This window comes from Chrysoperla carnea, chromosome 2 (genome assembly GCF_905475395.1).
Source record: "Chrysoperla carnea chromosome 2, inChrCarn1.1, whole genome shotgun sequence".
Classification (NCBI taxonomy): domain Eukaryota; kingdom Metazoa; phylum Arthropoda; class Insecta; order Neuroptera; family Chrysopidae; genus Chrysoperla; species Chrysoperla carnea.
The window spans coordinates 15,641,627-15,666,506 of NC_058338.1; the positions used below are offsets into that span (position 1 = coordinate 15,641,627).

At 28.9% G+C, this 24,880-nt stretch overlaps 1 protein-coding gene across 2 annotated transcripts; it reads right to left on the reverse strand.

Annotated features, from left to right (window-relative positions):
• Positions 1-112: 112 nt before the first annotated feature.
• On the reverse strand, positions 113-24,598 carry LOC123291820 (serine protease inhibitor 88Ea-like). 2 transcript variants are annotated; one of them, XM_044872244.1, is made up of 5 exons: positions 24,490-24,598; positions 3,963-4,287; positions 3,294-3,726; positions 2,977-3,209; positions 113-1,053 (listed from the first exon to the last, which is right to left on the reverse strand). In XM_044872244.1, the coding sequence occupies exons 2-5, from the start codon at positions 4,266-4,268 to the stop codon at positions 775-777; spliced, it is 1,251 nt and encodes a 416-aa protein (XP_044728179.1). In that variant the 5' UTR covers positions 4,269-4,287; positions 24,490-24,598; the 3' UTR covers positions 113-774. The 2 variants fall into 2 exon arrangements, with proteins under 2 accessions (XP_044728179.1, XP_044728178.1); XM_044872243.1 differs by lacking the exon at positions 24,490-24,598 and adding an exon at positions 5,717-5,906.
• Between the last annotated feature and the right edge of the window lie 282 nt (positions 24,599-24,880).

Sequence of the window (24,880 nt, forward strand, 5' to 3'; positions counted from 1 at the left end):
CCAAATCAAAATTTGTTTAAAAAAATTGCTGACAGCATTTTGTCCCTATTTTAGTGACGCCAAAAGGATTTTTCTGTAAGCGCGACTGTAAAAAATTATATTGTCTTTCTACTTTCGATAAAAGTAAATTTGTATTTTATAAATTGAATCATGTTCGATGGACTAAACTATAAAAAAACGCAAGGCTTTCTTTTTCTTCAGTAATTTTTAACGTTGCAAATTACCATTGGGTGGAAAATCTATCTTGGGCTAAAATTCGTTACCGTTTTCTATAAAGTTTTTTCAAATGTTAACTTACGCTCAAATACAACAAAAATGAATCACTTAAACATGTAATATTTACACCTACAAGATACGTATGTTTAAATTACATGTCAGTGATTCATGTTTATTGCATGTAACTGCTAATTTGCATATTAATATTAAAATAGGTACATCAGATTACGAAAAAATTAGCTAGACATATACGGGCTTTAACTATTGTGTAAAACCGATATTAATCTCCGACTCCATGTATGTGTGAATTTGTGACAATTTCAATTTATGTAACAGTAAAGAAATATGCTTCATTTATGTCTAGCCAATTATAAATTCTTTTAGCGATTGGTAGCGACTTTCTGGCCAGAATTAAGATTTTGCTTTCAATTAATTGAAAGGATGCTTTTCAGTTTATTTTTTACAAAGCAAAAGTCACTAAGTTTTTTAAGAACAATATTCAAAGTTATTAAAACCACAATTTTAAGTCTCTACAACAATTTTGATCACAAAAACTTTTTAAGGTTTTCTAAATACTCCAGCAAAAAGCACAGCTTGGCTTGATCGATCAAATATTACATAAATAAATGGATGATTACAAACAAACATTGCTGGTTCAACTGGACGGCTTGAACGGAATGAAAAGAATGCGGTCGCAGCTGCTGATTCTGTACCTTCTTCATTAACTTCAATTTTAGCTTTATGTACAGCATCAGATAAATTTAAATTATTTTGTCCAGTTAATGCTGATAAATCACCAGATGAAAATAAATTACCTACGCCCATTGATTCTAAAACCTGTAAAATTTATAGAAATATTGATAATTAACTTGTCTTGCCAGAAAGCATTCCTAAAAGCTATATAACGAAATAAAAAGCCAAGCAATGTTTATGAAATATGCGACCAGCAATAAACAGGCAATATTTATGAATGATGCGCACTATAATATAGTAATTAATATCCGTCGATTTACTGAATATAGAAGGGTCTTTATAGATTTTGTTCTGTTTGAATCAAACAAAGCAATTTATTTTACAAATGAAATGCTAAATTTGTGTACAGTTACTTGGAGCAAACTGGAGACCACCCAGAGCCCTTTCTTTATTCAATAAATTATCTAGGGATCTTAAATAAAATGTTGAAAAGCAATGAACACAAAATTTGGTTAACAAGTGTTTTATTCTAAGATAAATAAAGTTAAAAATAAAACAGTATTTATGAAAACAATTAATAGTAGATAATTCTGAAAACTTAATTAAATTCTAACTAGCTGATCGGTGTAAAAAATTGAACAGAAATCTATAACAGAGATTGAATTCGGGCTTATAATTGCATTTCTCGGTTTATTTTGATGTATTAACCCGAATTGGCCTCGACAAATAGATTCAGCCATTAATAGATTCTCTAAGGTAAAATGGCTTGTAAGTTTTTGTTGTTCAGAATTTCTCAACGATCGATGCTATAAAAATATGCCACTGTTGGTGCTATTCTTTATTCAAACGATAAAGAACTGAAACTTTGGCCTTGAACATTTTATCATAGAAGAAAAACTGCAAAAAATTATCGGGAAAAAACTTTGGTTATATTGGCTTCTGGTCAATTTCTAAACCGATCAGTATTGGTCTTACAACGAAATTTATATAAATAATCAATAAATAAAAGCTTATATTAAATTTAAAACAAATTTGAGATCAAATACATTTGTAAATGCAATTTAGATTGCAACATTTAAATTAAAGCTCGTGAACAATAAAATTGAACAAAATTGTACTTAACAATTGACTTTTCAGTCATATTCTAAAACGTTTGACCAAATTCTAAAATTCGGATATAACGTTAATCGTAAATTTGGGTAATTAAAATTACTAAATATAATTTTGATAATTTTGATAGTTTATAATTAAATTATCATTTTATGGGAATATAAATTTACTCTAATATTTGCACAAAAATGTTCGATCTACGAAAAAGTACGATTTTTAATTTCGAACAAAATCTTAAGAAATAAGAGGTCGTTTATAAATGCCACTAAACAATATTTGCTTAATCTTTCGACTATAAATAAAATACAAAAATGGATGATTACAACGGAAATATACAGTAGGAAATTCATCATCATCAAATGACATGCGCGTTGATAATAATACTGTTGAAGCTGCTGCTTCAGTGCCTTGTTCTTTAACAATAATCTTCGCTTTATGTTGAGCTTCATCGAACCATATATTACGTTCGCCAGTTAATAATGATAAGTCAGCCAAGCTATGATTAAATATAGCGTTTGCACCCATTGCGCTCAGTACCTAATTAAATGACCAAAACCAAATAATGATTATGAAAGCATGATGAGCGCGTTATTTTTAGCAGTTTTTACAAATTAAATTGAGTTAAAAGTAAGTTAGTTGAAGTATTATCAGATGGGGTTTGGTTGACCTTAAACTATTTCTAATTTTGCTATATTATTTTGATGGCTAAAGTTTAAAATGTCTGTGTCATTAATTGATCGAACTTTTGAAATACTTGGGGACAAACTAGTGAACTCTTTAATTTGTAAAAACTATTGTTAATAAAACATGATTAAGCCAATTTACGAATCTATGAATTTGTTTTGCAAGCGTTTACATTCATTAACAGAAAGTCAATAAATTTTAAGCAATTAATGAAACTACGGATTTGATTTGCAAGCGTTTACTAGAAAGCAAATAATCTAAAAAGAAACTTACCGGTTTTAAATCGAATGCTTGTTCCACGGAGAATTTTGGTAATGACACAAATACTTTCTTTGGATAAAGACCTCCGTCTCGTACTAATTCTTGGAATGTTGTAACATTTAATTTTGCTAACACGTTGTCTAAACCATTTTCAGTTGCAAATGGAGGTAAAAAGATGAACATTGACACATCATTTCCAATGTATGGTAATTCTAAGACATGTGCACCCAATTCTTCAGAAACATCTGTAAAAAAAATGCGTAAAGGTTTATATTAAGTTTTGCAAATGTCGTTGCATCGAAAGATGGGAAAATAAAATTTATAATTACCATGATTAAATGTTCCTTCTTGATTCATCATATCCACAAATGTTTTCTCCGATCCAGAAATATAGAATACTGACTTTGTGGTTGATTCCGCATCAAATTTCGATTCCCACATTCCTTTAAAGTATGCAGCATTTGCCAATACTAAATTTGTGGTTTCATCAATTGAGCCTGGGATTAATAAATCTTTAATTTGTGATTTTGTCACTGATTCCACCCATTTATTGATGTACTGGCGACTTTGTTCTGGATTTTGTTGAAAGTCTAATTTTTCAATTTCATCGTCAAACATTTCCAACATACAATCACGTACACCAGCATCATTTGATACAAAAATTCGATTGGCTGATTCAAATTCATAACTTGTTTGGTTCACTGCTGACATTGCACGTAAATATTTTTCAAAACGGAATGCCCGGAATGTTGACAATTTATCCTAGAAAATTAAATTAACAATTAATATAAGTTTTTTTTAATATGTTTTATGTCCAAATCAATTTTGGTATTCTTTGAGTCGGATTAAGAAGATTAGCTTAATTTGAACGTACAAGATCTCCTTCATTTTACAAAAATAAAAGGGGAGGTATCTCATGTAACGAATTCATCCAGTTGGAAGACGCACGGTTTTCTGATTTAAGTTTACAACTGTTTATATTTGAATGAAATATTTACCTGTGATTCTGGTAATCGTAATGCATATTTCACTGCCTGTTCCGTTTCGTTTTTCGCAATAAAATACGACAAGAGTAAAGTATGATATGTACTGTATGGAGAGAAAAATATGCTGGATTGTGGGTCCAAATTATTCACTTCCTTTAACATATCCAATGAAAATTGTTGTTGCCCCGTATATAGTTCATCTTGAGCGTTTCGTGATCCGGCTGTATTTTGTGGAACATTGTCATTTTCTGTTAGGCATTGTGTTTTAATTGTAACAACACAAGCCGCTGCTAATACAAAAATAATCTTCCCAATCATTTCGTGATCAATTTTTAGTCTGTAAAAAATAAAAGGTATAAGTTAAGAAAATAAGTAAAAGTTGTTCCAGCGTCGAAGTTTATATAATGACTCAAATATAGCCTCAAATGAAATCCAGAAAAATAATAAAAAAATTTTTTTCCTAATAGCCCGGGCCTGTTTAAATTAAAATAAATTCGATACCTCCCATGTATCTTATAACATGAATAACGTCATTTGTTTACAATAATATAATTTAAATATTATGTGAAAGTTGGTTTTACCAAAAAGAAAGCCGGATTTAGATCATTGATGAAGTAATTATTGCAGGGGAATAAATTTTAACAAATAGTCTACTGCCTACTGTCTATACGCACGCAGTGACTATAGACAACGCTAAAAGTATATGACACATTCTTTATAGTCTACATAATTATGTTAATTGTATCGGGTGTCCTTCATTGAAATGTGTTGAATTATTATATCTCAAGATTATTTCAAAATTTCGTTTTTCAATATCGTTTTCGGTATATATTTCGATTCATCAAACAAACGTTAACAAACCAATTATCTCTCACATTAATTCCCATAAAAACTACTTATTTTCTGAAAAACTTGCCTAACTTTCAGGCAAGCTTTTAAAAACATTTAATTGTGATTTCTTTACATCCTTAAGGGTAATTTTTCAAAATTTATACAATGTTTATTATAAAACTTTTAGTTTATTTTTTCTACAGCTGCTCACCGGTGAGATAATTAACATAAACACCCGGTAGATATGAATTTATATTTTGCATAATAGTATTATGTTTACATACTGGACATCAAAAGTATTTTTAATTAAAAAATAATTAAAGAAAGCTCTTATTTTATATTGAATAATTAGGTACTTTCATTTTTAAATTTGACTATCAAAATCTAAATAGTATTTCCTTTCTAAATTAATTTTTATTCGCCCACATTATTATAAAATTTTTGAAATAACTTAGTTCACGCACGAGATTTGAACCGCGAGAAATATTATTTGAAATTTTTTTTTACAAATTAACAATAAATAAAGCCTCTTTGATTAAGCAAAATGCAATAAGCTGATTTCATTTTAGATTCGTCTAAAAATGGTCAAAATATGCGAAATTATGTATTGCCGAATAATTATATCTGCATCGTTTGTTGTTCAGAGGTGATAACATGCTTCCGACCAACAATTTTCAACTTTATAATTATAAACTCTTCTACCACGGCTGAACTTTACCCAAGCGTAATTTTCATTGCATTGTTTTTAAAATTTAATGCTTTTTTTTAAAAATTCGGTTAGAAATGAGGAATCAAGTTTTCGCCATTAAAATTTAATAGTTTTATTCCCGAGAATCTTTGGTCGAAAATCAAATTCACATTTAATTAGCCCCTGTATCACAGATAAAAATAACTCAAGACTGAATTCAATTGTTATTCAAAAGATTTTTGCTCACCTAATTAACAATGGAAAAAAAATCACAAAACTGTAAGGTCCAAAATCCAGAGAGAAAACTCAAAACACACTAATTATCGTTTATATATAAACACTACAAAAAATCACACACAAGAACTAAGTAAATTTGATTTAACTTAAGAATATATTTATTAACTTTACTCCTTTACTTATTAAACTAACTCATCACTAGTCAAAGAGAAAGTGTTGTATTGTACATAGGAATTGACCTTCTTATATCAATTTGTATAAGATTTACCTGTTGCTAAACAGAGACAACAATATTTACTTACACATATGTTGGGTTTGCTGATGAATAAGAAATATTTATGATAATAATACATAATTATGGTATAAAAAAAGATTCTATTGTATACGTAGTTTGGGAGATTCCAATATTTTATTTATATTTATTGGCCGAAAAATTTATACGTATGTTTTTAATTTGTTTGGTAAATTAAGTCCGCCCAATTATATGACCTAGCCAAACTGAACCGAGAGGAAATGATTCTGAATCGTTTGATTTTACATCGGCCTCAAAGTGTGGCAAAATGATAAAAACTTACGAAATACCTACTCCCGAATTAAACCATGTTGGGGCATCTAGGCAATGCAATTCTCCAGGATCCCTAGGCAGTGTGAAAATTAGACGGCGCTGTATGTTTTTTTAAGTCTTCAATTAACTAAGCACCTACTTGTGGTTCCTTTCTTGTACAAGTTTGCTTTTTTCTCTTTGGGCCTTTTCCGGGGCCCGTGGCAGATGCGGGAATCCTAAGCCTTTGCCAAATCTGGTTAATAGATAATCCGTGACTGGAAATACCAGATTGATATCTTTTACTGGGGATTCGAAAACATTTTATAACTAATATATTTTAAATTTTTTACTCCCAGATCAATTAATAGCTTTATATATCTAAAAGTATTTGCTGCAACTGAAATTTAGATTATATATAGTTTAGATTTACCTTCGGAATACAGGATTCATCCCTTAAGGGGATCTCCCCTTAGTCAAAATAATTTTATGAGTAAAATTATCAATAAAATAAGATGTCAGTGTCTCAGTACGTTTTATAGTGACTTGGATCCATCACCAATTTTCCATTTAATGAATTTTCGAATTTTTTTCATTAGTTTCTAAGCTAGATGTATGAAATAAAAAACCGAAATTTGTATGCGAATAAAGATTGAAAAAATGAAAAATCAATTGATTAAATATTATTTAAAGAGTTTTCGAAGAAATTTCAGCCACCTGGTCTTTATAAAGAGATAAGGTTATATGAGATCAAAAAACCTTAAAAAAGGGAATTCTGATCCCAAGTAGGACATTGATAATTCGTGACAAAATTTCGTATTGCTTGAAATTCAAAATTAAATCTAAAATTATTTTAACAAATAACTACCCAAACTTGTACGTATAGCTCGAGCAACGCTGGTATTCCAGACAATAAACATAATTTATAAAAATTAGATATTGTTACTCTGGTAAACGTTATAATTAATAATGCGTATAAGTACCTAATACAATTGAAATATTAAGTAATATTACTCAAGTCTATACTCTATACTATGTAATCTATTAATCGTCTTTTGAATTTTAATTACTGTTATTAAAAATATAAATATATTTTTCTGCATGATTTAATTCACATGATATGTTTACCTGTCATGTTTTCCGAGTGTTTTCAACATTTTTAAAATTCAGAATTTTATCATTTGTTTTTTTCTACCATAGCAAAGATCTTAAAAATATTGAATTTTTTTAAGATTGTCTATTATTTTTTATCCAGGATTTATCTACCGTATTTTCTGATATACTTGTGATTACAAGATGCATCATTTTAATCCATAAGTTAAAAAAATTCGTTGTTAATCCATAAGTTAAAAAAATTTTGGCCTCAAATTTTGGCCTCTTCGAGATCATCTATAAGTCACCATTGTTAGCTTTTTATAAATACCATCGGAGACTTAAACATTCATGTAAAATTAGAATTTCACAATCAAATGTTACCTAATCTATTCGATTTCAGAAAATTGTACCAGTAATAATTTGCTCTATCTCTGAAAAGTTTTATCAAAGGAAAAACTCTTACTTACAAAGTTTTTTCTCAAAAAAAATAACAAAATTCTTTGTCGATACATTTTCTCGAAAATCATATGAATTTATGATGGCTGATGAAAACTAGCCTCCTGTGTGAAAGCCTGGTTCAATTTCCGATATCGGAACCAAATATGATGGCTGATGATATCTCATTCTGGAAATACCCTTTCCTAAAGATCCCGAAATAATAAAATTAACTTAAAGGTATAAATTTTCTTATCGAATTGATTATTTTATAAATAAAATGTTACTATGTTAAACGTTATAGACGCAACTTTCATTAATATGGCATGCCATAAAATGGTAGGCCATACATATTATTCATTACTTGGATAATTTAATAGGAAATTGATTACTGTGGCCGTTACAAATTCAGCGCAAATCCAAAATGGAGCGCGTAGTTTTATCACCTATTTGGTGGCATTAAAACACCTATTAATTAATGTGTATTTTCCCAAATATATCTGATATACACCTCTGTCGCATTTTTAAAGTCCGCAAGTATACATTACCATGCCTCGAATCATGAAAATTTATGAAAAAAACACGACTATTGTTATTTGCATTTTAAATGAGGTTTTATTCACATAAAAATCTTAGTTCTAATTATTAAATATAAGTATGAAACAATTAAATCGTATGAAATAATTTTGTGCTTATTTCAAAGTAAATTTATGTAAAGTACTTAAAACAAACTTACAATGAATATTACTTATTACTTAAATGTCTTGGTTTTTTAAGAAAAAAAAAACATTCATAAAAAACCAGCAAACCTTGAACTGTTTTCCATAATAATTTACATAAAAACTATTATGTTATCAATCTTTTGGTTAATTATAACCAATGTTACAGTTGAATCAAATTCAATTTCCAGACATCTACTTACCAAGTTTTTTTATACTCGAAAAGCGAGTTGTTTGTTTACATGAAAAAATCTTTTGGATTAGATCACAAAGTATTCGAATTATATTTAAAATTAATATAATGAATAAACAATTTTTAATGGTTCTTGTTTTTCATCTACTATAGTAATTTTGATTTAACACCTACATGATCTACATATATTGAAAAATGATCTAGATATAGATCAAAATTATTTATTTTTAAAATTAATAGTAGTTAGTCAATTAAGTGACATTAAGTAATGTGATTTCAAAAATCTAATTTTATTGGGTACATTCGAATTTGTAGCAGAAAGTTTTTGAAATGCATTGATATTAAGGAACGGATTAACAATACTTCTTTACCAAAATTACATCTGCGAGATTGCGAGTAAAATAATTAGATAATTTAAATTTTCTGATATTTATGATTTTGATAAAAGTATTCATAAAGAGTTCTGACAAGTCTTATACATCTTTCGGGAGGCCTAAAACACGCAGTCTTTAAAATTTTCATTAATAAAATGGCTTGGCCAAATGATGTTGTATTGAAATTTGGATGAGTTTTGATTTTTTACTTCTTTGTATAAATTGAAGGAAATATTGCAATCACGAACAAATTCGGTTTTGAAAGTGTATTGGAAATATCATTTTTGTAATTCAGTTTCGAAATGCCATAACCTTGACACTCATTTTAGTTAAAAAATGAACAATATTATGTAACTTGAGTGTTCAAATTTAAAATTATGACATTTCGTTAATGAATTACAAAAAATTTTGTTTAATAAGCACGATGCAGAGCTTCTTGTTTTTTGCCCAAGATGTGTTGGAAACTAGGTAAATAACATCCCTGAATTTATTTTAATTAGTTCCGGGGTTCCGTTATCACGTATGTATCGCGTAACTCTAAGTTAATAGCCGTATAATATTAAAATTTTGGATGAAGATTGTTGTGAAAGCTATTTGCGTACTTCCACTTTTGTATTTCCTTGTAAGAAGCGACATAGAAAATGCTCTCTCATTATCTCAAGAAAAATGACGACTTTTCTAACCCAAAGCTATTTGCACTAGTGTTTTTAATTTTTAGCTATTTGTGAAGTACAGAAATAAATCATATGTTGTCCATATCAATTTGTTTTGTTTTTCTTGGTGTTATAAATATGGTCAATATGGCTTACACATACGGGGACTTTCGTATAGAAAGAGATAGAAATCAAACAAATAAAAATTTTACCCTGCACAGATGTGCAAACAAAAAAAACCACATCCTTTAAGTAATAATCCAAAAATTCCCGAAAATATTCAAAACATATGAAAGTAAAAGTAAACAATAATAATAAAAATTTTATTGACCATATGTGGTTTTTCCAAAAAAAAAAAATGCGATATACAAAAGAAATTGTAATAGAAAAATTATAAAATTGCAAAATATAACGCCCCTAATTAATATTTGGGTTTTTATTTACCTTATGCAAAATCTGTTTGAACAGATTACTTTTTTATTGGGGTGATTTGTTTGATTCCTAAAAATATTAAAGGCGTATTTGTAGTTCGAAATAAAAAGGCACCATTTTTTCCCCAAATGTTAAAAACACCATCGTCTTAAGCGTGATCAGTGTTAATATTAATTGGTTCAATAACAATCGCATTGAACGAAAAATATTAAATTTGAAATTTTATTTACTAAATTATTTTACCATGATTGACGCTTTCTATAATCATTCTAATACTCAAAGAAATTTCTTTACAAAGTGCACTTGGAATTTTGACATCTTATATTCATGGACGTAACTGAAACTTCCTTACAAGGGGAGATTCTAGCTTGAGAAAAGAATAAACAATAGTCAGAATAATTTAGCTTCATATCTGCCATTGATTTGGCCAACGCGATTGCGATGGATAGATTAAATGGGATTTGAATGATTCGAGTTTTTATGAGAATTGAATTTCGTTAAAGCAAAAGGCCACAGCTTTGAAAATGTCTGTAGCTTTAAATCCCACAGCGTGGTTGAAGACAAATAAGCTACAATAAAAATAAAATTCAGTAATACAGGTTATATTTATCATGTTTCTTTAACTAGGCACTCTGCCCTTGCCCATAATCCACAGTCCCGACACTGCCTGTGTTTTTTTTAAATAAATACTGAAATTAACGGACCACTACCAAATACTATAGTTCTGAATACAAAAAAAAATGTGTTAAGTTACAAGCTGGCATGATTATTGTTGAATTAACCCACGCGAAAGACGTGATGAAAAATGAAAAATTAATCGCGGCATTTTTGAGAAAATTTGATACTAGATACACCAAACGTACAGATGGGTTGAAGTGGAATAAATTTCTTAGGTGGACAATTTTAAAAGTGTTATTTTGGGTATCAGAATACCACTAAAATGTAAAGTCCCTTTTGGACTTTTTTAAAAATCGAAATTTTGAGGTTACCAAACCAAAATCTCCTTTTCGCACCTTTGGTATGAGATCTCTTTCAGTTGACGAGGTACTTAAAAAATGAGTAAAATATCCAGTGACTTTTCTTCTTAGGCGAATATTTTACTAGGCATAGACCAGCGCTGGGACTTTAAACAAATTTTCATTGTGTATATGACTGGTTTTTATAACAAAATGCACCATTTTCCATCATAAGTATCGTGTACGTTGTTTTTTTGTTATTTTCTTCAGTTCATAATCCAGCGTTCTGTCCGTTTCAATGATTGACGTCCTCAGTGAAGTTGCTCGTTCAGGCTTTCGGTAAGAAACGATGACAAAAACTAATGAAATTGATGAACAAAATTTTGGGTGAGTTTTCGGCTTGATTACTTACAACAATTGTTGTTTCTCAACTAAATATCATGCTAACGTGTGAATAGATACATAATACTACACAACAAAACAATAAAAATGTGACGTTAACACTTAAAAAATAGTTTCACCTTCACTCGAGTGTTAAAAAAAACAAATTAATTAAATAAAATAATATAATGAATCATTTTTGTTATAATATGATTTATTTTTCAATGTCAATGTTTATGAGTTTTCTCAGAGATTTCATCTAAATCAAAACAAATATTATTAATTTGATCAGTAATAGATTTTTTATCGCTGATTAGAATGAATGTATTTTACGTTAAATGTACAACATATTTACATCTTGGAATTATTTGATACAATCAATTTGTTTTAGTTACAGAATGATTCAGTTTTTATTAGAAGGAAGATATGTTTAAGAGTCTAGATAAACAAGGTGATTTATTTTAACTGCTGCTGCTGCAAAAAAATAATATTTCTTTCATAGGGGCACATCTCACAAATCCTTAAAATTTGATCCAGTTTTTCAAGTATTAAGACCACTCTGCTTTAAAACTGGTTAGATATGGAAGGAAAGTTTAAATTAGAAAGCTGTTTCTTAGAAAAAGAGCCATTTTTTGGTACAGAACATTTTTTGTTAACCACACAGTTAAGATAAAATTGAATGCGAGGTTTTACCCCAAAATGATTTTAATGGCATTTCTTCGCAGATTCTCGAAGAGCTCTTCGAAATTTGCGTTGTAAAAGCAGAGTGTTTTTTTTATAAAGACTAGTGTTCAAAGTGCTTTCAAAGAAACACGAAAAGATATTTTTCAATATAATTTCTGTCGAATTATTAGGTTTTTAAGCAAAATGGAAAAAAAAAGTTGTTGAATGAATGTTCATACCTGATAGGAGATTGTGGAATGTTTTAAATTTGAAAATTATTCTTAATAAAAAAAATAAGAAACTTTTGAACGAGATATTTTTTCGTGATAATAACATGACACAAATTTATAAAATTTCTGTCCCACTTAAGCGACCTTTCTTGCATAATTTAATGGAAAACATGTCATGAATGTTTTTGAATCTATTTTTGAATGCGGTTATAATCGGTAATAAAATTTTCTTAATCCTATGATCCCTTTTTTTTTATTACCCCTTCAATGCGGAAACAGCAAATAAAATAAAACAAAAATAAGATTTGCAAAATAAATTCACCTAAATAAAGTGAAATGTTTGTATAATACGGTCGGCCCCGAGGCCGTGACACACAGTACAATAAAAGAATTCTTCTGGGTTTTTCCATTCATAAAATATATGGTGAATTTTATTAGTCTTATATGAAGTTGAAATACTTATAGGTAAATAATATTTGATTCTGCTTGTTAGTAGCACATCATTAATACTTTTGACAATCGAATTTATTTAAGTCGACCGTGGATAAGCGGAACGAGTATGGGAATTTTTTCGCGTCTATAGTGGTAAGCTCTTTCTCCCTAGTCAAGGTTTGGCCTAAATTTTTACATGGCCCCAGGCATGTAAAGGTATAACAATAGCAACAATAGCTGTAATATAGGTATACTAGTAAAAGCGTTAGGGACATTCGATTACGATTATTTTCTTTTGTTTTCCACTTTCCATGGATTAAAATTTAATATATTCACTTTTCTCTATTGATTTCTGTATATGATGCCATCTTTCAAAAAAACCGTATAAATTGCTGCTACATAACAGGTTTTTAAATTTATCTTACAAGAATTTTTATTTCACGGAATTGTTTTCAAGGAATGCAATTCAGAAATTCGATTTCTCTTAATAATTCCATATTTCTCGAAGAACTCAGAGCTTATGAAATTTTTACGATTTTATGATCTTATAGAAGATGGATTCTGAGAATAATGCAAGCACCTAGGTTAGGTTAGGTTAGGTTATATTGGCTGTCCACGAAGGACACACTTAGGCACTTTCGAAATTCGAGGCTTTCGTTTATTTCGTTTATTAAGTAGGCCATTACACGGTCTTGATCGTTTAGCACCTAAAGGTAAGCACCTAATTGTGTTTCCTTAACATTCATTTTATCATTGCCTTGCTAACATCACATAACGCTAGCAACACAACTTTGAGTATTGAGTTGCGGTGTAAGTTACAGAACACCTAATTTCTGACTTTGATACCTATAATTAGCACCTAAAAAGTATCTAATTTTGGCATTTATTTAATGCGATTTCCGTACTTTGCGTCGCTGGCGTAACAGAGCTGTAAAAATAAACAGTGGATGAAATTCCGTCATTTTTTAAGTACCCAAAAATTACCCAACGAAGCAGGTTGATAACGGCTAGTTCTTCATAATAGAGGCTCGATACTTACATTTTCGCTAATTAAGGTTCAACTGTAGGTATTATTATCAGAAAACACACTTACGTGTAACATTATTTCATGTTTATTTTCAAAACACGTAGTAAATATATTTTAAAGTATTTATTTTTAATATGGTTGATAATAATTGGTTTTATTACAAATTCAGATACTAATTATATAATTGTATTTATTTTACAGGCTGGCACATCGAAAATTATATGTATTTTTACTTGTATATTCCATATTCAATATATTATTTTTGATAGCATCCTGTATTTTTTATATACAATTATTTTTTTTGAACTAAATTATACGTAGGTACAACATTATTTTCTATGCTCTATAAATTTTGATAATAAGTTCAAAATGATTATTTCATCGGTTCCAAAGTTATTTAATCTTGGATAGGATATAATTTATTAACTTCATTATAAATGCAAACAAATATCTATACTAGCTTGATACCCGCCCGCTTTACTGTGCTTAAAAGTAGGTAAAAGCCACTTTTTATAGCCTCCACCTCTCTTGATCTCACTTATATTCCTTCCATAACACGCGAAGGGATTATTTTGCAGCTTAAATATATGCATGGTTTTCAATTTTTTAAAGTGTAAAATAGTCATAATTCATTGAGTATTTCAGAAAAGATAAGAATTGATTCAAGTTCCATAGCAAATCAACTATTGTTTGGAATATTATTGAACGTAAAATAATGAACAACATATTTCTTATAAAAAACCTTCTTGTCTTTTGTAAAAAGCTGCATTGATCTGCAGAGCTAAATTTAGATTTACAATCAACATAAAATTAACGGTATTAAAATATGTAGTCAAATTCTAATTTTAGATTTATATATAGACTTGTTCATTTATAAAAGTGGTTTAAATCTTGATTTAAATGCGGGAAAATCCCAAAGTCACTAAAATCGATTTAAACAGGATGATTTAAAAAAATTTGTTCACCCTTATCTTTTGAAAACGAAGAAGATAATAAATAAAACGAAAAAATACGTATCGGCTCATTTTTAGGGAAATGAGCCGAGGGAAATGAAAATAAAGTATTTACTATTTAGTTTTTTTTTACGAAGAAATTTTTTCATCTTTTTTCAGGATGAAAAGTTTCTATCAAAAAAAATTTGAACTAACAGTTTTTAGACTTGAACAAGTGAAAACAAACAATTGACTGAGTTAACTGTTGAAATACCATGTATAGACAGTGTTGATGCGCAATCGTTTGTTTTTTTGACGTCACGTAAATAACAAAAGATATTCACTTTTAAATAGACACACACACACAACTGATATTCCTATATTAATACATACTATAAAATTTGCACCTAATTAACGCCCTCGTGGGTAAACAGTGATGTTTACAAAAAAATGTTTCAAACAAAAGTTTTTTAATTTTTTATAAGGAACATTTTTTACATTTAAACTTTTGTTCTATCTCTAACGGTTTACAAGATGGGTCCTTCGGGCCCAAGACCCAATTGACCTATGATGCTCATTTACGAACCTGACCTCACTTTTTACGTCCTGAGTACGCTGTAAAAATTTCAGCTTGATATCTTTCTTCGTTTTTGAGTTATCGTGTCCACAGACGGACGGACAACCGGAAATGGACTAATTAGGTAATTTTATGAACACCTATGACAAAATTTTTTTCCTAGCATCATTATTTTTAAGCGTACCAACTTGGGACTAAACTTAATATACTATGTATATTTCATATATACATGGTATAAAAACGGTAAAACCAGGTACCGAAAATTGAGGTCTAGACAAAATTTTTCAAGTAATCGTCGTTTGTTTGCGGAAAAAAACAAGAATCTGGGACAAAGAAACAGTTTAAAATTAAAAAAAAAATGTTTACATGTGTTTGACCAAGAAAACGTACCCGTAAAAAAGAAAAAGAAAATATGTACTCCCCTTAAATTGTTCCCATAAAAAAAAGCCGATGACTGTTTTGTGCTAAATGATTTTCCATTCCGTTTTCGAAATATAATGGGAGGGAAAGAAAGAATCACCTTATATATATGGATCGAATTTATATAAGTTATGCAAATATTTGGGATATGCGGGTCGTAATGTTATTTTTTTTTTTTAAAATTAATTAATCAACTAGTCAACTAATATTTATTTAAAAGTTTATTGGTGGATTAAATTACTTCGTCTAGAGAATATCTGATTTGACAGGTAGATTAGTTATGATGTTATATATAGCTTGTTAAATTTGGAATTAATTTATTAATTTTATCAATTAAAGAATTTTATAAATTTTTACTTTCTTGTACAAAAGAAAGGAAGTGTTGGAATCTCGAAACTTTTCTTTCGGGCATTATGATCGAGTTGTTTACATATTTTACTTCTAGAGATCTTGTTGTATCAAAAATTTGGAGCACTGTGTCGGATTTTGGCAGTGTGGGGCATGTAGTAATTTCTATCAACTGGTATCTTTTTTTTTAATCTTTGTAAATCTATCTGGTGCCGTAACTCTGAGGGCCTGTAGCATTCGTTACTTTTGCTACAGGGCTAATTCGTCACTGTCAATAACGGGTTCGGTTGATAAGATATCATTATTGGGATTTTTTTGAAAAAATTGCCATGTCAAATTTTGTATTAACACATATTTTTCTGTTAGATAGACATGAAAAACAATATTTGAGCGAAAAAAACATTTAGAAAAATATACTGGTACAATATCCTAAATAAAGGTGATGAGATACAAAATGAGAATATAATTTTGTTTCTTATTTTAAAACAGAACAAACAAACAGAAACAACATCATTATATTAATAATGATCGGTTGTTTGTGCTGAAATACTAATTTAGGACAACATCCGGCATTCAACCATAGCCGTTTTCTTATAGGCACCTATCTATATATACCTACCGATTATAATCTTGAATGTCTGGCTTCGTTGTTGTTTTATCAAAAGAATTCTATCAAAAAAGTTGGATTCAGTCAATTTGTCTTTTAATGCAAGGCAAGCAGATACAGGGATCTATAAGGTGACTCTAAATGCTTTACAAAACTGAGCTAACATAAAGTTGAGCTCAAAGTAAACTGATTTAGTCAAACTTATTTCATTACAATAAAGTTGCTACGATAAAGACATCCTTCTATTTCTAAGTGTTCTTTCATTAGATAAATTTATGAAATGGTCTGGTTAAATTATCTCGGAAAGTAGGCCTCAGATCGAAATTTGGTAAAGAGTTATTTAGGAAGCCAAGAGTTCTGCAGTCAATTGTATAGAATACCTTATATATTTCGTACTGGTGGAACTAGTATTTGCTTACTTGAACATTAAGTAGTATGCCTGAATAATTTTACCAATTTTTGTATCAATGATATGAAAAGTATATATTCAAGCAAGAATCAAATCTACGGGTCAATTCGAATCGATGTTTTAACGCTGAACGAAGATGGTTATATTATTTTGGAATTTACAAAAGTTCATCAAGTTTTTGTAAAAATTGCAATAAGTAACTATGCTTGCTGGCCTTTAAAGTTAAACGCCTGAACCTATTTTGATGAATAATTTCGCACAAGTAGGAGTGGATTGTTAAAATCGAATAGCATTACAAAGATCGATGCTAGGCTGAAAATCTCTTTATCAGTCAAGAAGATGTCTTGGATATTTTTTCTTGGAGTTTTTGTTGGATTTGTTCAACGAAACTGGACTTTTTCTTGCATTCTAATATTATTTTATCTTACATATTGCAACATTATCAAAATAATCTTTGATATTCGTCAAATAAAGTTTTGGAAATTCCAATCATTTGATTGGATTGTTGTATATTTTAAAAATTATGATTGCATTCACTGCGATGACTAATCCTTGATTTTCAGTGCCAAAACACAAATCATTGCGGATTTTTGTAGGTAGTGAAATTATTTATTTGTAAACTTAAATAAAAAAAATTCATTTTTTTTTTTGTTAATTTTACGATAATATTATTATAAACTATAATAAAAAAAACCTTGAATATCGAATATAATATTTATAAATAATAAAAATTATATTCAAATTAAATTAAATAATTAAATAAAAAATAAAAGTTTAAATAATATTTAGGATGTCACTAATTTATAAAAAAATGAATTATTAACAATGCTAATTGATTAATTTAAATGATTCAATTTTTATGTAACATAAATCATATGAATGTTGGTTAAAAATCCGGTTAATTTAATGATTGGATGCCGGGTTTCTGAGAAATGGCAATATTTGAATCGATTTTAGTCCGTATCTCAAAAACTATTCGACCACTTATCAAATGCACCCGATTTTTGTACTTTTTGGGTCCAAATTATCTTATATACTGAGTTTTATCGAAATTGGAGGTAAAAAAATATTTGTTATGGAATTTGATGAAACTCGGTGGATGGGGTAATTTTGGTCCAAAAAGTATAAAATTCCGGTTAATTTAATGATTGGATGCAGGGTTTCTGAGATATGGCAATATTTGGATCGATTTTAGTCCGTATCTCAAAAACTATTCGACCACTCATCAAATGCACCCGATTTTTGTACTTTTTGGGTCAAAATTACCTTATATACTGAGATTTATCGAAATTGGAGGTAACAAAAAATTTTCGATTTTTTGCAATTTTTTTAAGGGGTACCCCTTTGTAAAAAGCGAGAAAAACGCAAAAAATATTTGTTATGGAATTTGATGAAACTCGGTGGATGTGGTAATTTTGGTCCAAAAAGTATAAAATTCCGGTTAATTTAATGATTGGATGCAAGGTTTCTGAGATATGGCAATATTTGGATCGATTTTAGTCCGTATCTCAAAAACTATTCGACCACTCATCAAATGCACCCGATTTTTGTACTTTTTGGGTCAAAATTACCTTATATACTGAGTTTTATCGAAATTGGAGGTAAAAAAAAATTTTCGATTTTTTGCAAAATTTTTACCCCTTTGAAAAAATCGAGAAAAACGGGAAAAAAATATTTGTTTTGGAATTTGATGAAACTCGGTGGATGGGGTTAATTTGATCCAAAAAGTAAAAAAATCCGGTTAATTTAATGATTGGATGCAGAGTTTCTAAGAAATCGCAATATTTTGATCGATTTTAGTCCGTATTTCAAAAACTATTCGACCAGTCATCAAATGCACCCGAATTTCATTCTGCACTAAGCGCATAATATATTTCAATTTGTAATATGGTGGTAGATAAACCCCTGAGAAAGTTAATTGAAGTTCACTGAACTACAATAACACTTTTTTTTGTTAATGAATTTACAAAATTAAAATTTATTAGCAATGTTTTGAGTATTGTAGCTGATTTAATTGCATTAAACTAAGTATTGTACTTTAAAATATTTTAAACTCATAACAGGAAATATTTACGGTTGATTTACATATAAAATGCATCAATTTAATTCATACGTTAGCACGAAGTGCCGTTGGCATTCATAGACCAGTCAAAATGTCGTTGACAAAAAATCGTCGAAAAACAGAATAAAATTACACTATACTTTTAAAATTTCGATCCGCAGAAACTGGATTTTGTCATTAATTTTACCCTATTTTTCAACTTGTATTGATGATTTTCGATTTTTTAGAAAATACTTATCACTATTTTCACGAAAATTGCACGAGTTTTTTCATGTTCTTGCGAAATAAGGAGAGAACATAGGGCATAAATAATATCAGATTCAAGTTTCTGTCAAACCTTGTCCCATTAATTAACTATACGCTTGAAATTACTATACTCTTGTTTGCAACTTTTTTCATATTTTCGAGAAAATTAAAATTTTTTGTTCTTGTCGTGTGTAATAAAAAATTATGGTAGATTCAAATGTCTGAGGGTCGGATCCAGTTCTCGTCGACCAATCTATTTTGACTGAGCTATACTTGTACAAATATTATAAAAAAGTGTAATTTGTTTATTTGTGCGAGGGAATTATTTCTGAAAGTACAGTACCAACTTTGATAAATGTGTTAGTAAATTCGTCTTCTGTGTGCGTATAAAATTTTTCGAAAATTTCCGAGAAGATGCAGATATGACTGCCATATTATTAGCGCCCCAAACTGCTATATTGATTTGAATCCAAAAATGTTTAGAGCTTATCTTAATCAAGGGCTTTTCATTTAAAATGATATAAGTTTGAACTTATATCAAACAAATTTAGATATTAAAATTTTTATTTTTATTTGAAAGAGTAAATTTGTGTGTCACATGGTATCAGAAAATAATTAATGTTGGGACAATTAACATGCAACAATACGCCTTCAACGAGTGTAACTCATGGTTTTCATTTGCTTATTTCATCACTCCTTCATTTGATAAGAAATTTTAAATGAACTGCTTCAGTAAATGATCAAACAAAATTATACAACCTCGGTACCGAAGGCCCTAAAAAACTCATAAATAATGCCATCGGTTAAATCTAACCGAACCAATGCGAACAATTGTTGAAAATCTTTTATAATAAAAAAGTAAAATTTGTTTATGTTGACAAAGTAGAGGCAATCAAATTAGATATTGAGGCGATCATAAAAAATTTTCATAATTTGAAAGTTCATAATTTAATAAAAAAAGGCCTTTTTTGGAATCAAGTAAGGCAATATTTACCAAGTAAGCTTTCAAATCTATGGGTTTCTTAAGGGTTCTTACCAGCGAAGGGATTTACAAAAAATCTATCTAGCAACAGAAAAAAATCTGCATTAACACATAATAACCAGGTCAGAAGTAGAAAGATGCAGGGGTAGAATATTTTCAATTTTCAACAACGATTACGAAACTTTCATACAATAGATAATCAATTTAATCGTGGTCGTAATTCCTCTGTATAGTATCGATTGATATCATGACGTATACTGGGTATCAAAAATTGTAATATAAAAGTAGTTACAGCTAGCTGGGTCGTTGACTTTGTACATAAATTAAACAAAAAACGTCATTTAATGACGTCAAAATTTCAAAACAAGTGTCAAAATTTGCCTTTTATTTGTTTTGAAAAAAACAATTTTGTAGCATACACGATTCATATCTGTTATTTTAAATTTGAGACATTTAGGGAATTCCAAAATAAAATATTTGTTTTATTTTGAAGAAGATTTTTAAAATAACAACACCAAAAATTGTAATTTGTAACTTCAAAAGGCAGTTTGGTTGATCCAGACTAGCATATTAACAAACAATAAACAACTTATGCATTTTAAATCATACTTTAATTTAAATACAGGATGGTTCAAAATTATATTGACTTGATTTTTCAAATATTAATAGACCGTAAGATGATGACAATTCAAGATGCTTTAAGTTTTGTCATATAATATAATTTTTGTTTTCAAGGGACAAGGAGCTTAAATCAGAAATTTAGGCAACAAAAACATTGGCAAAAGGTTTACGTTTGACCTTGGTAATGGCTGAGTTATGCTGTGCGAATGCGAAAACTTTTCTCTCAAAAGACATCATCACTAGGGTTGGACTGATCTCCACCGAAATGAGTGAAGTATCCAGAGATATAATGACGCTTAAATTAAGATAATTCAAGAATCAATTCGATAGTAAAAACCTAAACTTTTCTAAATCTTACTGTTATATTCGTGTATTTTTCACCTATTCTGTAATGTTTGTATTTTACTATCAGTTACTTTAAGTTCCATTCCTGTCTGCTAAACGAGCTATAATAAAAATCAATAAAGTTTCTTTCCAAATCGTTCCCATATTTCAATATTTCTAGCCAGAAAATGTGATATTATGATAAAATCTATAAAAAATTACATAAATGCCATACAGAAATAACTTACTTTTACATATAGGAGCATCTTTTTCAACATGTTTCCTGTTGGGTCATTTCAAAGTAAAAACTATAAAAAACCCAACTAAAAAAAAGACTCAACGGGTTTTCAACAACCAAATATACCATGTGTGTTTGTATCATCTAGGCATACACATATCTGTAGTATGACAGAATACATCCGTTTAGTAATGCATCTAAGCGAGAGGTATTATATATATCTGTCGGATATTTGTTATATGTTTATTGAGTATCTATCGAAAATCGGGGTTCTTATAATCGACTTCTTACTTGTAGATATATTCTAGTATTATCTCGTTTCTCTCATTTACTAGTTTGCAGTAATAATTATCTTGGCGGTAGTGCAGTGCTTTGGTCCGATTTTATCATGTACTCAGTGTTGGTTTTTCTATATTTCACTGGTTTTATTTCGGTATGCACTCATATTGTAATGTAGTTCAAAAAATTTAACATGCTTTTTTGCAAAAATAAAGATCATAAAAATGAAAGTTTATGATTTTGATAACGACTATTCGAATTATATTCGATTGTAAACCAAAATTAATGAGCAATGTTTTTAACTTAACAACATAAAAGTCATAAAAATTAAAGCAAAAACTTGTAACGAATGTAATTCGATTATAAAAATGTTTTGACATTCGCCTGTATAAAACTAACCCATTGCATTAACAAAAAAAAAAAAGTATATCATTAAAACCATTTTATAAGAGTACCCATTCCATAGTTTCTGTGATTTTTTGTAAAATATGGCGCCAGTTGGCCAATTTAATCAGTCAGTAATGACCCAACGCGCGTTTATATTAAACACAATTCTCGAAGATCAACAGACTTTAGTTGTTTGCCTTTTTTTGTATTTTTTTTTTAAATGTATGAAGGTTTTACGCATGAATTATATAAATATTACTACAAATGTTCAAAAGTTGAAAAACGCTTGAAGTTAAATTGTAAATCCGATAGATTTGATTCGAAATTAACAAGTTATTTTACCTTCTTCAAGTTATATTATCTCCTTAAGCCTAAAGCTATAAGAAGTATAATAGAATAAAATCTGAATTTTTAATATCGGGAATTTAATTTTATGATAGCTATTTTTCGCTAGCTATCACTTATGTGCTTATAATTCCGGGACCAGTACTCCACTTTCTTGAAATCTATTAAAGCTAGGTGAATTTTAATCACAAATTCGAAAAGTATGACCGAAATTCAGTAAGATTACATACTTGGTTTATCAAATTGAATAAAATTTGATAAAATTATATTTTTTGGATTCTGATGACGTCATAAAGTTAAAAAATTCGATTTTTTTGATAACACAGGCAAATTTGATCCGATCTTATTGGAATTTTTTTTGAAACCCACTAATTTTGGGTCATTCTTTTCAGCTGTAATGTCAGTTTTTCCCTAGCTATCATTTATGTGCTTGATTCCGGGACCAGGACTCCACATTCTTGAAACCTATTAGAGCTAGGTTCATTTTGATCACAAATTTGAAAAATATAACCCAAATTTAATAGGATTAAATACTTGGTTTATCAAAATTGGATAAAATTTGGATGTGATAGAGCAAAATTAAATTTTTTGGATTCTGATGACGTCATAAAGTTCAAAAATTCGATTTTTTTGATAACACAGGCAAATTTGATACGATCTTATTGGAATTTTTTTTGAAACCCACTAATTTTGGGTCATTCTTTTCAGCTGTAATGTCAGTTTTTCCCTAGCTATCATTTATGTGCTTGATTCTGGGACCGGGACTCCACATTCTTGAAACCTATTAGAGCTAGGTTAATTTTGATCACAAATTTGAAAAATATGACCCAAATTTAGTAGGATTACATGCTTGGTTTATCAAAATTGGATAAAATTTGAATGTGATAGAGCAAAATTAAATTTTTTGGATTCTGATGACGTCATAAAGTTCAAAAATTCGATTTTTTTGATAACACAGGCAAATTTGATCCGATCTTATTGGAATTTTTTTTGAAACCCACTAATTTTGGGTCATTCTTTTCAGCTGTAATGTCAGTTTTTGGCTAGCTATCACTTATGTTCTTAATTCCGGGACCGGGACTCCACATTCTTGAAACCTATTAGAGCTAGGTTAATTTTGATCACAAATTTGAAAAATATGACCCAAATTTAGTAGGATTACATGCTTGGTTTATCAAAATTGGATAAAATTTGGATGTAATAGAGCAAAATTAAATTTTTTGGATTCTGATGACGTCATAAAGTTCAAAAATTCAATTTTTTTGATAACACCGGCAAATTTGATCCGATCTTATTGGAATTTTTTTTGAAATCCACTAATTTTGGGTCAGTCTTTTCAGCTGTGATATCGGTTTTTCGCTAGCTATATTTTATGTGCTTCAGTCCATTACCAGGACTCTACATTCTTAAAATCTATTAGAGCTAGGTTAATTTTAATTGAAAAGTATGACCTAAATTTAGTAGAATTATATACCTGGTTTATAAAAATTGGATAAAATTTGGATGAGGTAGAGCAAAATTCGACAGACAGAGATTACAGACTCGGTTTCTTTTTTAGTATTGTTTGTGTATTGAAGACAACTTCATATTTGAGACTATGCAATAGTGTTATTTTTGAGAAGAATGCGGCAAAAAAATATCATCTCAACATAACTCGTGATAGCGTCCTGTTTAGCGTTTTCCAACAAACTTTATTGGTGTTAAAAATCTAATATTCTTAATTTGTATTCCAATAAATACAAAGCAACAAATTAAAAGTTTCAAATGATTCATTTAAATTTATATTTAAAAATTATACAAATTTAATGAATATCAAAACAAAATAAAAATACTGAAAAACAGCTTTTGTTGTAAACAATGTATACAAGCACTCACCTTGATCCGTCAAATACAGTGAAAATTTTATTATTTTAACGATTAACCACACACTGGGAAAAAACCATTCAAATTTGAGATGATTCAAGACAAATAACGTAAATCACTTGTTGAGTTTTTATGAAATTACATAAAAATTAAATTTTTATTACGTCTTTAAATTAACTTTAATTTAATTATCTAAACAAAAACATCTCTATACACTTTAGTTTTAATGGTTTTAATACGAACAACAAAATTGATGTCCATTGATTGAATCATGAATTGTTAATATTGTAATAATGTAAAAATGTTAATGTTAATATTTACAATTTTATTTACAATTACAGGGTTAAGTTGTGTACCATTGGACATTATATCCACACGCATATACGTTGGAATCGATAACTCT

Bases quoted from the DNA above. Each gene is read 5' to 3' on its own strand.
- LOC123291820 (XM_044872244.1), bottom strand. From the start codon at position 4,268: ATGATTGGGAAGATTATTTTTGTATTAGCAGCGGCTTGTGTTGTTACA. The intron at 3,727-3,962 runs GTAAATATTTCA...TTAATTTTCTAG, and splicing joins TACGATTACCAGAATCACAG to GATAAATTGTCAACATTCCG. The intron at 1,054-2,976 runs GTAAGTTTCTTT...TAAATTTTACAG, and splicing joins AAGCATTCGATTTAAAACCG to GTTTTAGAATCAATGGGCGT.